Source organism: Salminus brasiliensis, chromosome 22 (genome assembly GCF_030463535.1).
Source record: "Salminus brasiliensis chromosome 22, fSalBra1.hap2, whole genome shotgun sequence".
Lineage (NCBI taxonomy): Eukaryota > Metazoa > Chordata > Actinopteri > Characiformes > Bryconidae > Salminus > Salminus brasiliensis.
This window is the reverse complement of record NC_132899.1, coordinates 15546087-15559850: the sequence shown is the minus strand read 5'-3', so window position 1 is coordinate 15559850 and position 13764 is coordinate 15546087. Positions and strand designations below refer to the sequence as shown.

Genomic DNA, 13764 nt, shown 5'->3' with positions numbered 1-13764 from the left:
AAACTTACAGTCTATTGATTAGAAAAATTATGAATCATGGTCAAATTGCATTAAACGAATCCAATAAACTAAACTCTTAAAAATAAAGGTGCTTTAAGTGATTCTCACACACATACTTTCCTTCATGCAGAAATTCAAAGCACGTCTTCGGCCTGCCTCTTTGGCACTATTGATTAGGCCATCCATACATATGCAGTACCCTAAATTTATCATTCTTTCTACTCTCTCATCTTTTCCTCCCTACTCATCCTTTATCTCCCACTATTTCTCTCTAAATCCTTTTCCATGCTGACGGTGTGGCATTTGCTCTATGCAGCAGTGACGTGATTCGAGCGGCCATCTTGCATGTTTATCTGTGTATTCTTGGGTGTGGCATGGGCGACCTCTTACCCCACACTCAAGCGCAGATGACTTCCTGCAGGGATTTCTGTGGCATTTATCAAATAGACTTGGGGTTATATAAAGCCATTTGTAAATGCACAGGGAGCAGATTGGGATCTGCTGTTAATCCTGGGCCGCTCCCTGCCTGGCTGCGGAGCCACTGAGGGAGAGAGCAGCTACAGCTCAGCCTCAGGCCTGACTGATCTTACTCACCCACTCACACACACCGTCACTCCATGTGCGCTCTCAGCTTGTCACGCTTCACTCATGCACACGTACACCTCATACCTTAGAGCAGGTTAATTCTGCACTGTGGCACTAGCACTTTACATCTAAGAGGTGTGTTGTTTTTAATCAGTGAAAATGTTGATTTGTATGTGAAATTGATCATATGTTTACATCAAATCATGTAGAATTGTGAGGAGTGACCCTGATACTTATTCCTCAGTTATTCATCAGTCATTAAATGTAACTAACTCCTCTATACTGTTCAGTTCCATCTACATTGGTGACAGCACATGCATTGCTTTATGATTGCTAATACTTCTAAAATAAAAAGTGCACTGAAAAGTGGCCTTAAAAGTTCAGTTTCTATGCTGATAGATCCTGGATTCGCTAAAACAGGGGTGCCCAGTCCTGGTCCAGGAGACACCACCCTTTAGAGTTGTGCTCCAATCCTAATATAACACATCTGATCTAGGTAATCAAGGCATTCAGGGATATCTGTACATTAAAGCCTCATGCAGTGGATCTGAATGCTCCACAGTGGAAGATCTCTATGACCAGAACTGTGCACACCTTTACAAAGTCTTCTTGACTTTATGTACAGAATCTTAGAGAGTCTTTTTGCAAAAGTGGTACTAGTGGTCCTTTATTTTTTCCATGCTGCACAAGAAAGTACTAATATCAAGCACTGAATTCTGAGCGTATGTCAGTGACTCTACACTAAAAGATTCCACTACCAGTACCTCCCCTCCTGATTGCTCCACAGAGGCTCTGGCTCCACCTAGCAACCTTAACCACTTTTCAATCTTTAGCATCTGCACCTCATCCTTCTTCACAACCTCATTACAACTCTTAAACATTTTTTCTGTTTGTCTGAGATCTCTGTGAAGTGCTTCTGGCTTGTTTCTTGGTTTATGTAAATTTGATTACTTTTAAATTGCCTTGTCCTGGTTCTGATGATGTGTTTCTCTGTGTTCCTGGATGCCTAGCACCTCAAAATAAATAAATACATGGAATGCATTTAACTGTGCACAACATTCAACATTCAAGTTGATAAAGTAAATTAAATGCATTACTTTTTTAGATACTGTCAGCACTCACACACACATGAAATAACAAGACAAATAAATACAACAAAGAACAAATCCCATTAAAAACATCTTTTATTCATTCATTTCATTCTATTATTTTACAGTCTAATGTATTCAATTCTGTACATATCATAAACAGTTCATTAAACCTCATATACAGTATACTCCAGTTTTATTTCCACAGTCTTCAAGCATTAGTCATTTTTCAGCAGTAGACATTTTTGTAGTGGAGCTTGGTCATATTTTTGAGTTGCAAAGAGCAATAAATAGGAGGCATCCAGAAATGCTCAAGTTGGTTTTCCAACATCACTGCATATAGGAGCTTAAAGTAAGGACAGCAGTCACATAAACAGGCCCTGCTTTGGGTCCCAGGCTCTTTTTATGAATCTTGCACGCATCCTTTCATTTAGGTGTTCTGTTTACTTCTTAACGACTGAGCATTCTGTATAACAAACAACATTGTTATTATCAAAATTTCACACAGCACTGTGCAATTTTCAACAGCACAGTCTTATAACTCATGGACATTGTGGAAATAAGCATGTATGCATATTTCAACAATATCCTGATATGTTTTAAAAAGGTAAATTTATTGGCAAATGTAGACAGTTAGCCTCTTGTGTTCGTCTGGGCTTTTGCTGGTAAATCACAGTCCTACCAAAGCCGTGAATCCAGAAGCTACATTGACTCCATTTCTCTACTGGGTAAGCATTCTTATCGTGCGACCTGGATTATAGGATGGTGTCCTGGAAGAAAGAAAAGATGAGCATTTGAGACTGTGTTGGAAAGTACGATTTGTGATTTCAGAGGCTGGTCAGCTCTTATGTTTGTGGTGACGGGATTAGAAGGACTGTGTCAGAGTTACATAACCGAGGTTGTTGTTGTCAACTGCAACTACTACAAACAAAGATTACAGTCTGGAGGTCCAAAATGTCTAACCTCGGTTCCGGTGTGTTTTATGTGGCAGTTACAATGACTGTCTACTGCTGATAACAAGAACATCTAGAAGTGCAATAATGGGAGAAAAAGGGAAAAGGGTGTTTTTTTCAATAAACCAAAGCTTTCTTTAAGGGTACTTCTGTGAGGAATTTGTTGAGTGAATTTGCTGTAAGAATACTTCAGCATTCACCAGTTGGACAACCTTTACCAATTTGTCCATTTTGATTCTATGTGATACTGACTCCTTATGTTCTTTCTTTTTTTTTTACTGTCTAAACTTCTCCAGAAATTGCCATCTCTCCGCTTGTGTCAGTATCAAGTCATTAATTAGATGTTGAATTTCATGATTCCATTACTGTGTTCACGCTTAAGCAGCAGCAGTTGTTCACATTTATTCACCCTACACAACAACATGCATTTATACAAATCTCAAACACATGTTAAATTCAGGATATGGCTAATAAGCATAGTTCACATTTTGATTGGTCTTATTCTGGTTCTTTGCCTGAATATTATATACTGAAATTGTTGCTGAATTTAAACTCTTTTCCAATGATATTTCTATTGTATCACCACATTTAGCAAGTGATGAAAAGTTAGCTTGAGCTAGATCATGTGATTTTCATAATAGATGTACTAAGTCTTCTACTGCTACAAATCTGGCAGACTGGCAGACTGAAGATCAGAAAGATGTAAGTGGACATTTGTTAGAAGGTATTACTGGATCAGATTACTGTAGACTACTAAATATTTCAGTCTACATAGTCAGGTTTGTTGTATCACTGGCTGAAGCATGTGGTGCAGCCAGCCTTATAACCTTAAAAAATGACTGTGGTGTTGATGGCTCATTCATTAGTTTGTTCATTCATTTATTCACTGAAGCTGCACAGTGGGGAAGTGGGGGGAGGGTGTGCAGCAGGACCTGTATTACTGCACATCATTCATGCAGGTGAATAGTTTTTAATATCACAGAGCAAATGATAATTGAAATTTATATTAAAAGATAATCTGAGCATTATTGATCAGCACTTGATGAAAGGACTATGTCAATAGAACATGAAACAGTTTGAAATGTTATACAATTCAGGAAGTAGAGTATTTTTAATTTCACGTATGTGTTGTACACTGTTAAAAATATGGTGCTTCAAATGGTTCTTTGAGTGATGCCATAGAAGAACTACATTAGGTTCCATAAAGGGCCATGTTTCTAATCGGGATCTGTGAGGGTAAAGAACCTTTAAATTGGTAAAGAACATTTACATCAATTGAAGGTTCATGTGGTTCTTCTATGGCATTACTCAATGAAACATTTGAAGCACCTTTATTTTTAAAAGGACTGATAATTTGTGTACCCTTTTAAAAAGTAACTGCATGGGTCTGCCAGCACTGATTTTACTGCCGAAAGAAGATGGCTGATGCATGTGAAATATTATATTTACATAACAGCTGCAAAAAAGGCTAAAGAGGATGTACTGTTTTTGTGTTTAATGAGTGCAGCGCTGGGATCTGATGCAACAGTGATGTAGACATGATGCAGCTGGAGATAATCCCTCTGACTCTAAATGCTCTCTTCCACCATAATAGAAAACAAATGCTGTACAAGACTTATGTCATACCTGTAAATGATGATTTTTCTCTAATGTTGTCTTTTAACATCACACAATGCAGGACAGTAAATGTGTGAACATTTGTAATATTTCAGTTTCACAGAAAAGCCTATATCAAAGCATATCAGTGGAACGTACAGTGGTATACAGTATTATACGACTTATGTGCTTTAGCTGAAAGCAGGCTCAATGTCAGAGTAAATTCTTTTCTGTTAATCTGCATTCATGGTTCATTTAAGGAATTGCCATTGAAGTGACCATAACATACCTTTTTCTGCTTCTTGGTTAAATATTGCCCAGAGTGGAGAGTGAAAAAATAAGGGGGGAAAAATATCATTTTAATATCAGCAGCAGTTTATCCTATCCCTTGCTGGCCTTTCAGACCAGTGTGCTCCTCTTTTCACGCAGGTCAGGGGTGGGTGGCACATAGTTGGTGGCAGCTGTGTTGTTTTGCTCGTTGTAGCGGGACGATGCTGGAGAATTCTGCATCACCACGAGCCGTATGGGAGACTGCTGCTGCGGGGCTGGAGGCTCTGACACATACTCCTTGGAGGGGTCCTTGCCTCGGCAGTCGTAGAGGATGCAGGAGATGAGGAAGACCAGGAGCAGGATCACGTAGCTGGCGATGAGGATGATGAGGTTCAGGGTGACCGGGTCAATCTCCAGGTAAAACTCCATAAGACCCATGGCGAAGCTTCATCCCTCACGCCGTGCTCCGAGAGAAAGGTGGGCACCATGGACTCTCGCCTGGCTCCTGTGCCGCTGCGCCACGATCAGTGCGATAACCCAGAGAGCAACAGCAGGGCCCTCGCTGCAGATCAGAGTGGATATGTAGCTTTGCAGTTCAAAGACTTTAATCCCTCCCGCTACTCCTCCAACCTTGAATTCCTGTAGCCAATGATTAAAAGCTGCTCAGTTTAATAACTTAAGCTACCATTTTAATTTTGCCAACTGCACACTGCAGGATGAGTTCTGACAAATTATGGCAAAGATGGACTAAGCAGCACCTTTACCCTGTCTCATTCCTGTCATGGTGCCAAGAACACATCTCTGTGGGATTTGGGTGATTGTTGGGCGCCAAATGACATTAATTATATCATTAGTACTGAACAGTGATGTAGCAAGGAAATGCTCTGGATTGTTTGGGAAAACATTTTAATTAGCTGAATTCAATTTCTGAATATTCTGAATATTCATAAAATATATTTTAGGACATATTTCATTTTTTCATTTAGAATTTTTGACATAATTTGAATCTGGCAGTTGTTCTTCAAATAGAAATTTAATGAGAAATGGACCAATAGATTTATCCCGAATTATTATTATTATTTTCTTTATCATTGTGAATTTGCCAAAAAATACATCTGCAGCATCATTTTTCAAAGTAATCCTTTAAATACATGCATTGACAACCTGGATGCTTTTCCTAAATATCTGCTAATTGCACTGATGTATGTTTTTCATGCATTGACAAACTGAAAATAAAATCAGAAAGATTTCCGATGAGGTTTCTTTTTTACACCACAGACAATTAAAACATTAGACATTAAAACTTGTAACTCCCAGACAAAAAGGAAACATACTATTGGTGTTAAAGTCACTAATGAGACCAAGGGCTGTTTTTAGAGTGCATTTAGTGGACATGCAAAGTTACGTCTTTAATCTGGATTTGGGGCATCTGTTTTACAGCGGTTCCCTTTTGCTGAGTCCATTTGAGTCCATTACAGCTTAATTTGGAGTGCAGAGTAGTGCACCCTCTTCCCCAAAGTTTTGCACGCACTGTGATTGCAAGGTGCCAGATTAAATGTTTTAGGCTATACAAGGATGTCAGAAAGTGGGCCATGATGCCATATGTGCCTCTGTCTGGCTGATCCATTTTAAACAGTTTTCAGAAGAACCATTTGTAACAATATCAGTATAAGCAAAAAAATACAAACTTTAAATATTTCAGTCTTTCTCTTCAAACATTTGTTTTGATTGTACAGTATTTCAACTAAACATATTGTACCTCACCTGAAAAGCTAGACATTTGGTAAAGCCAGAAGTTTAAAGCTAATAAAAATCTAATTAAACTAAAATTTCTCATTTCAAATCTCATTTGAAGAAATACACTGAATACAGAACACAAACAGAAGGCCGCACAGACCACACATTACACAGAATATGTGTCACCTGTCAGTCAGAGAGTTTCATCAAAACGCAGCACTCCCCATCTGTGCTTTTGTTCCTACAGATGTGTGTTCTGGGTCAATTCCCAGATAATCAAGAAACATCGCTGGCCTACTAATTTGCTACCTGTTTGGCCTCGCTCACTCAGAGCACAGAGGCTCAGGACATCACATGGGGTGAGTGTATCGCACCAGTAACAACAAGAAATATGATAAAAACTACACAGGTAATGTTTTATTTAGAGAGTCCAGTCAATCATTCCATTCATAAATGTACTTATTTATGTCCACATTACATATGTCTGTTTAATTAAAATAAAACAAATGTTCCAAAATATTTCAGATTTATTCCATAAACAATTTCATAAGCATTTTTTGTTGAGGTAACAAAGTTGGTATAGGTGTGTTTGATTGAATGGAAGTGTGTGATATAATTCATTTTAAACTGATACATTTTTAGTGCTGTACACAGTATGTTGTTGCTCACTTTGTCTTTAAGATTAAACTGAATATTAAAGTCATGCTAAAATCTAAATCAGCCCTTTATATTTTGTCAGTTAATGATCATATTAAGCACAATTTTCATTTTTTTCATACATTTTAAATGTAAATTCTAGTGTTTCTGAAAAGTGAAGTCGCTTCTGTTTTTTGATTAAGTCTCCATGTTCCAGTAGGCAGAAAAAAAACAACATTAGCCTGTAATGTCAACAAGGTCAAAAGAGACCTCTACTCCAAATCTAATTCTTATACATACATGTGTTTTGCATGTAAAAGTATCCTTAAAGTATCCTTCATCAGTTTCAGTTGCAGCTGTCGCTGAGTCTCTCCACCAGGGTGCTCTGGCTTGTGGAGCACATTTCCATTTCTTTGCCCCGCTGGAGTTTCCAGCACACTGCAGTGAGGGCGAGCAGCAGGAGGCTGCAGGAGAGCAATACCAGCCCCAGGATGGAGATGGTGGAGCCGTGGGAATTGAAGCCATAGGCTACAGCTGTAACAGCAATGCCAATCATCAGAAGCACCACACCAAACGGTAAAGTACAACGATAGCAGGATCCCTCTGTTCCTCCAGTAGCCATAGTCAGCTCCAGTTCACTGACTAATATGGAATTTGACATTATGGCACAGTCAGAACTCATGTTTCCGGTCCTCTAAGATCTGAGATATGTTTGAAGAGCACTGTGATGTCACTACCAGCATGAGGCCAGTTTCTTAACCACGGCAGCCATTTCAGTTCGTTTCAGTCTTCACATCCGAAAGATCTAGGGAAAAGGAGAAAGGAGAAGGAGAACAATACTGTAATTCATTGTAGTAATGAGAACATTACATATACCAAGGTCTTCACATATTCAAGATAAAGATTAGTTCATTTTGCCACTCATGTATGCATCAGTTCCACCAAGAGGGACTGCAAACATATTGGATGAGTCGGATACTGATTTTCATGGCTGGTAATGGGGAAAATGAACTGCATTGCTTTAACATATATATTTAAATACAGAGAATTTGCAAACATTTTACATAAAAAAGAAAAAGAGTTACCATGACATCTGAGGAGTAATGCTGCTCGTTTGTGCTAGATAACCCTTTACAGCCAGTGTGAAATTAAGTATTATTATCCCAAGAGGGAGTTCCTTTCTCCCTAAGACACACAATTAACCCCTAAAGTACTGGTTTCAAAAAAGATACTTGAAAATAAAAATGAAATGAAAATGTATAAAAATTGTTCTTATGATTATATATAACTGGATTACTGCAGATTAATCTGTTTATGACTTTTTAAATGATTAAACTTACTGTTTAAAAAAGAAAGCTGGATAGAACTGTTTAGTGTCTTTTACACTGAAAAATGAATTAAATGGCTAACTTGACTTTAAGGCATTTTGCAAGTAACCCTCAAATATATATCTACATTTTCACAGCTTTACTCTTCAGTATAGATCTGAGAGAACTGTAGATATTCCAGATTGCAAAGATTAAATATATTAAAGTACTTCCTTACCTCTCTCTTCAACACCAGCATTCAGAAAGACTGCACGTTTACATTCCACAGGATGTGAGCCCTTGGTGTTTTATCTGTTTGCGTTGTCCTGGTTTTCTGATGTGTTGTGGGAAGCCTTGGGAAAATGCAATAAAACGTTCTCATTTTGCTGTCACAACAGGTAATGGGAACTGTTTGGTGAGATAGACAAGCGAGAGGGGTCATAGACGATCAGTCATTCGAGGTGGCCCTCTGGAGGGTCAATCTCTCGGCCACCCAGGGTGCCACACCATCCTAGAAAGAAAAACAAATCATTGGCCCACAGCTGCAAGGCCACACTGTGTCCTGGACACTGTGACCAGGAAGTGGATTACTGACAGATGTTGTATACCGTCTGCCTCTTTCATCTTCTCTCACTCCTGTTGATTTCGTGCCCTGCTCTGACTCCTACTCCTTGTCTGTGCTGAGCTTTGCACATATTGAGAAGGTGGCTATGGTTGTGTACACTTCATACAATAAAGAAATATGGAAAGAAGAATGAAATCACTTTGTTTGATTTACTATCTCTATACATTTTAGACATCTATCTATCTATCTATCTATGTATCTATCTATAACATAGTAGTATCTGCTTCTCTCACTCTCTCTATGTATATTGACAAACACACACACACACACACACATATATATATATATATATATATATATAGAGAGAGAGAGAGAGAGATACATGTTTTTCATTGTAAAGAAACAAATATGTGTGTGTATATATATATATATATATATATATATATATATATATATATATATATACTGTATGTCCAACGAAAAACGTGTATCTCCAAAACTGGAGATTGTTTGTGACTATTTGACTATTTAGGAGAAGAAAAAAAACATTTGTGTGGAATCAGATTATTATTGTTATTAATGATTATTAGTTTGTTTGGCAAGTGCTTACCATCTTACCCTACTAAAAAAATGATCTTGATGTGTTGCTTACCAGCAAAACCAGCATAGGTTATGTTTTAAACACTGGTCATATGCTGGTCAACCAACACCAACACACATCAGCTCAGACCAGCGAGTTAACTATTCCTTTACACTTATTATTCAAAATTCATAGGCCAGCTATTCAGCATACACTACTGTAGACTGAATCCTGTACAGACATTTAAGCACTGTTTTATCAGTAAATCTTTAGAAACAGGCCACCACCAAGTCTTCTCTACAGCTTCTAACTGTTAATACCATGATGACTGTCTGTCCTTCCAAAATAACAGCTTTGTATAGAGGAATGCAAGGTGTCTAAGCTCTAGTGTTGTTCGGGCTGAGCTTCTCCTCTTCCTGAGGGTCTAAAACATCAACACGAAGATGCACTGTTTATCTAACTCCACGGGTTAATTGCAGCCAAGCAATTTTCCCGAATAACTCCACAAATATTTCCTGTCTAAAATTATCTTCCCTCTGACATCCACTTTGAAGTTCGGACGAGGAAACTTTCAGGAGAAATCGACTCTTCCTTTTCTCGCTTTCAAACAAGAGACCGGGTTTTAGTAGAAAACTGTTGTTAGACCAAACCGAGAGAGACGGGAGAGTGGGAGATGAGGGAGCAGTGAGATGATTGAACAGGAATGGAGGGATTTTATGTTCGGAACGAAGAATAATTGCCAGATGACAGAGGGTGCCGAGGTTGGGTCACTTCCTGATGCCGAACAGGGCTCTTACTTGGTGAGTTTTTTGTGGAAAACGACAACTTTCTGACATTTCACTTGAGACACGCTTCACTTTTCGAGCTACTCTTTTCTGAGCTGTGCTGAGCCTAACGGGAAGCCGAGCCGAGGGAAAATGCAGACGGTGTTTTTTTGGGGCTGAGAGTTAGCAGAAACCCCTCAAACCAGAACCGAGGAACAAAGAGATGTAGCCTGCTTAGCTCCTCGAACTGTGAGCGGCACTGGCGTAGCATGTTAAAGCCTTTTCAGACGTCAGCCGAAAAGACAGGAGAGGAGCCCAAAAACAGTCCGTGTAGGAGTTGTGGTCGTGGGCTTGCTCTCTTTAAAACGCTGGGAACTTGCCCGCGGGAAGCACGAAGCTAATGTGGAAGGAAGAGCAGTAATTAAAGATGGATGAATGAGGAAAATGAACATGTTATCGCGGGGGCAGACATACAGAAAGACCTCTAGTAACACTAGTTTGCCTAGTTTTTCATCCTCCTCTGTGGACGTCTTTTTCTGCTGTCTCCGTCAGTGTTACAGTGTTACCTCACGACCGAGGAGACAGCTACAGTTACAGGTCTAGTGACTGACTGTTGGGTTACAGAAAGATTATGCTTTGTGAATATAGCCTCTTTACTTTCTTCAGTCCAGTTCTTCAGGCACGGATAGGTGAGCTAATGGCTCAGCCATTGGCCACGTAGAGTATAGAGTGTGCTGCTTATTGATATCAGATATTTATTTATTAAAAAACAAAACATTTTGCATCATCAGTGGTTGCTCTAGCAGGCTATACTGGATCTACCATAGGGTGCAAAAATATTGTTCAAAAGTTAGAAAACATCTGCTCAGTCAAGCTGTTCTCTGAAAGCAAGGGGAGGATTAGATCGCATCCAGGTACTGATGATGGGTGATTTTGAGTTTTGGACACAGCTAGTCATCCCAAAGTCTGATGGTGCTCCATCACTGCAGAGAAAATAGCTCCAGAGCTCCATAGTTTAGGGATCATGTAAAGCAGGCTTTATCCCGCCCCATTATATTAGCACTGATTTTTTTATGGAGATTATACAAGCTATGCATGTGCAATTGTACGCCCGTGTCAGGAGTCTGGACATTAAAGTAACTCGGTTCACTAATCGGACCAGCAGTGGTTTCAGAGAGGTGGCCTAAATCTGAGATCACCCTACATACAATGTGTCACAATATTGATTTTGTTCTAAAGTGATAAGTTAGACTGGACAAAAAAGTCCATATTGCATCCTGAGTTCACAGCTTCCACCAATAATGTTGTTCTTCTGTGCCCAATCAGAGATGGCTCAAGATGTCTTATGATACAGAGAAGACATGTCTACTGCTTCCTCAGGAATCCCGAGCATCCTGTGTGTTCCACACAGCTGATGAGAAGGATGAAATCCCAGGAATGGGAGAGGACAGGTAGACTTCTTCACTCACATTAATGTGTATTGTGCCTGTTGTGTATATTTTATGAAATGCTAGCAGATGGACAGGTAGTCATTTATGCAAATATGTTATGTGGACTTGTTCAGTTAGTCACAGATTTTGCATTTGTGGTAGATAAATGCAAAGCATGTGCTACGCTTGTGTATGATATGTGTGTGACATTTAGTCACTTTCATGTGACACATCATCTTTATGAGTACAGCAGCACAGCTAGTATGTTTCTATTGATATACATTTGAATGCAATGGTTTGTGTAATAATAGTCCAAATTTTTTATACAGTTTCAGAATAACAAAAAAGGAAAAGGACCCAAAGCAAACGTTTGAGCATTGTGCATTTTTGCCCATTCTTCCTTGCAAAAATAATAATTGACCCTCCCGCTTTCATGAAATTCCTCACCTTCTCCTCATACCTCTGATCATTGTGGTCAAAGAGTTCTATTTTAACCAATTCAGCACCACGGGTCTTTATTTTTTATTTATTCGTTTTTTTACAGAAATGCATCAGATGTTCACATCAACACAGAAAAGGTTTTGTTCTTATGATGTTATATTTGTGCAGGTGTCGCTGCATAGAAGAACAGTGCCCTAGCTAGGGTTGAGCAGTATAACGGTAATACCGTATACTGCGGTATTCAAAATGTTTGACAGCATCTTAAAATGTGGACACTATTTCAAAATGATTATATGTCTGAAATGCCACATTTGTTTTGTGTCGATCTAGTACAAGCCCAAATAAGCTCATACCCTCATGTGCATTTAAGAGAGCCACAGGGTGGGGGCACTGTGGGATCTTACTGATCACGGTGATGTCATGCTCTGAAAACAGGTGGGAGAAAAAACAAACCCAAAAAGTTGTGTATTTAGTGACTTGCTGAGTTTGATTAAAAGGCAAAGCAAGCAAATGTGGATGAACCAGTGTACTGAATGTACTAAAACAGTCAAAAACATTCCTAAGACCGTTCACTTGTCTTTCATTTTATGAGGCTTTATCCTCTAAAAGTATAGTATTTGAGGCTTAGATAGCTGGAAGCCTGGAAAGCCGGCTCCGGGTCCAAACACAGCTTATCTCTTCTGATTCAGAGCAGTTTAACATTTGCCTTGTTGTCAGACTGATGTTGAAGAACTTGATTTAAAACTAGACCTCCCCGTACCTGTTATCTGCCATTTTATAGTTACATTACAAACTTGAAACTTGAAAACACTTTGCTATCTTCTTAAATCCTTCTCCTGCTTTATGTGCAGAAATTGGGTCTAGGCAGCTTAGAGGAACCACTGAATACAGCACATTTATTGTTGTGTGTTAGCCATTATTAGAAGCATAACATTCTTTCTTGCTTTCTTTTCTTATGTGTACTGCAGTGTTTTAGAGATGCTGAGCTACTCAAAATTCATGGATCTGGAGACATGGTTATGTATGCCCTCAACGCTGCTACCCAGAAGCTTAGAGTCCACATGCTCTGCCTCACCTCTGTCCAGCAGTAGTGATTCTGCAGACACAGACACTGGGTAAGGCATTACATAAAATGGGGTATGTTTGATAGTTGTTTTTTTTTTGTATATAAGGATATTGTATTAAGCTGATTATTTATTAGGATTGACCATTGAGGCCCGGTTCAACACTTTTCTGCTTTATTTCTATAAACTTAAAATATTTCATTATTCAGTTTTAGTCTTTTTTCTTTTGCACTGGAATGACACTGGCACCCTGAATGCATTGTCCTTGAATTTACAGCCCAAACATGACAGAATGCACACAAATCAAAATTTTCAGAATTGGGGGATATTTTGCAGAAGTGCTGCACTTGGTATAGTAACGTGTATCTCCACTAGATGTCATTGTGGACGCATTATCAGTGGATTCAGAAGCAGTTCCGCTTTTCTGTTAGCACCCTAATCACGGAATAAGAAACAGCATTCAAGAAAGCACTGTGGTAATATTATTCAGCAGTATTACACAGTTACAATTCCAGTATATGTCAAAAATATATAAAAAGTATAAATACTATTTTATGTGTATTTTTTGTTAGTTTGTGTAATACTGTAATGCATTTCGGATAGAAACACATTTCTGTTTTGTCAACTTGAATATATTTTGACCTCTAATATGGACCTGATTAACAGTTTGTATTACCTAGTTAAATGCACAAAGAAAAGAAAAATATTTGTGGTATATTTATATTTTGTACCTTACTTCTCAGGCATT

General features: G+C 38.7%; 3 protein-coding genes across 6 annotated transcripts in view; 1 reads left to right on the top strand and 2 right to left on the bottom strand.

The window, feature by feature from the left end:
* Positions 1–4621: 4621 nt before the first annotated feature.
* smim36 (small integral membrane protein 36) lies at positions 4622–4930 on the bottom strand. Its single transcript, XM_072667983.1, has one exon. It carries the CDS (start codon positions 4928–4930, stop codon positions 4622–4624), a length of 309 nt encoding a protein of 102 aa, XP_072524084.1.
* Positions 4931–6648: 1718 nt separating this feature from the next.
* Positions 6649–8825, bottom strand: tmem100a (transmembrane protein 100a). Of its 2 annotated transcripts, none has more exons than XM_072667634.1 (2): positions 8411–8825; positions 6649–7670 (listed from the first exon to the last, which is right to left on the bottom strand). In XM_072667634.1, the coding sequence occupies exon 2, from the start codon at positions 7545–7547 to the stop codon at positions 7212–7214; it is 336 nt and encodes a 111-aa protein (XP_072523735.1). In that variant the 5' UTR covers positions 7548–7670; positions 8411–8825; the 3' UTR covers positions 6649–7211. The 2 variants fall into 2 exon arrangements, with proteins under 2 accessions (XP_072523735.1, XP_072523736.1); XM_072667635.1 differs by lacking the exon at positions 8411–8825 and adding an exon at positions 7951–8018.
* Positions 8826–9928: 1103 nt separating this feature from the next.
* ankfn1a (ankyrin repeat and fibronectin type III domain containing 1a) overlaps positions 9929–13764 on the top strand; it is a 75156-nt gene continuing 71320 nt past the window's right edge. The window contains exons 1-4 of one of the 3 annotated variants that reach the window (XM_072667382.1): positions 9929–10117; positions 11408–11532; positions 12283–12387; positions 12921–13067. In XM_072667382.1, coding sequence (XP_072523483.1) covers positions 10007–10117; positions 11408–11532; positions 12283–12387; positions 12921–13067 — 488 coding nt within the window. In that variant the 5' untranslated portion in view covers positions 9929–10006. Of the gene's footprint in view, positions 10118–10660; positions 10679–11407; positions 11533–12282; positions 12388–12920; positions 13068–13764 lie in introns of those variants that run through there. The other 2 variants (XM_072667384.1, XM_072667383.1) reach the window with 2 other exon arrangements.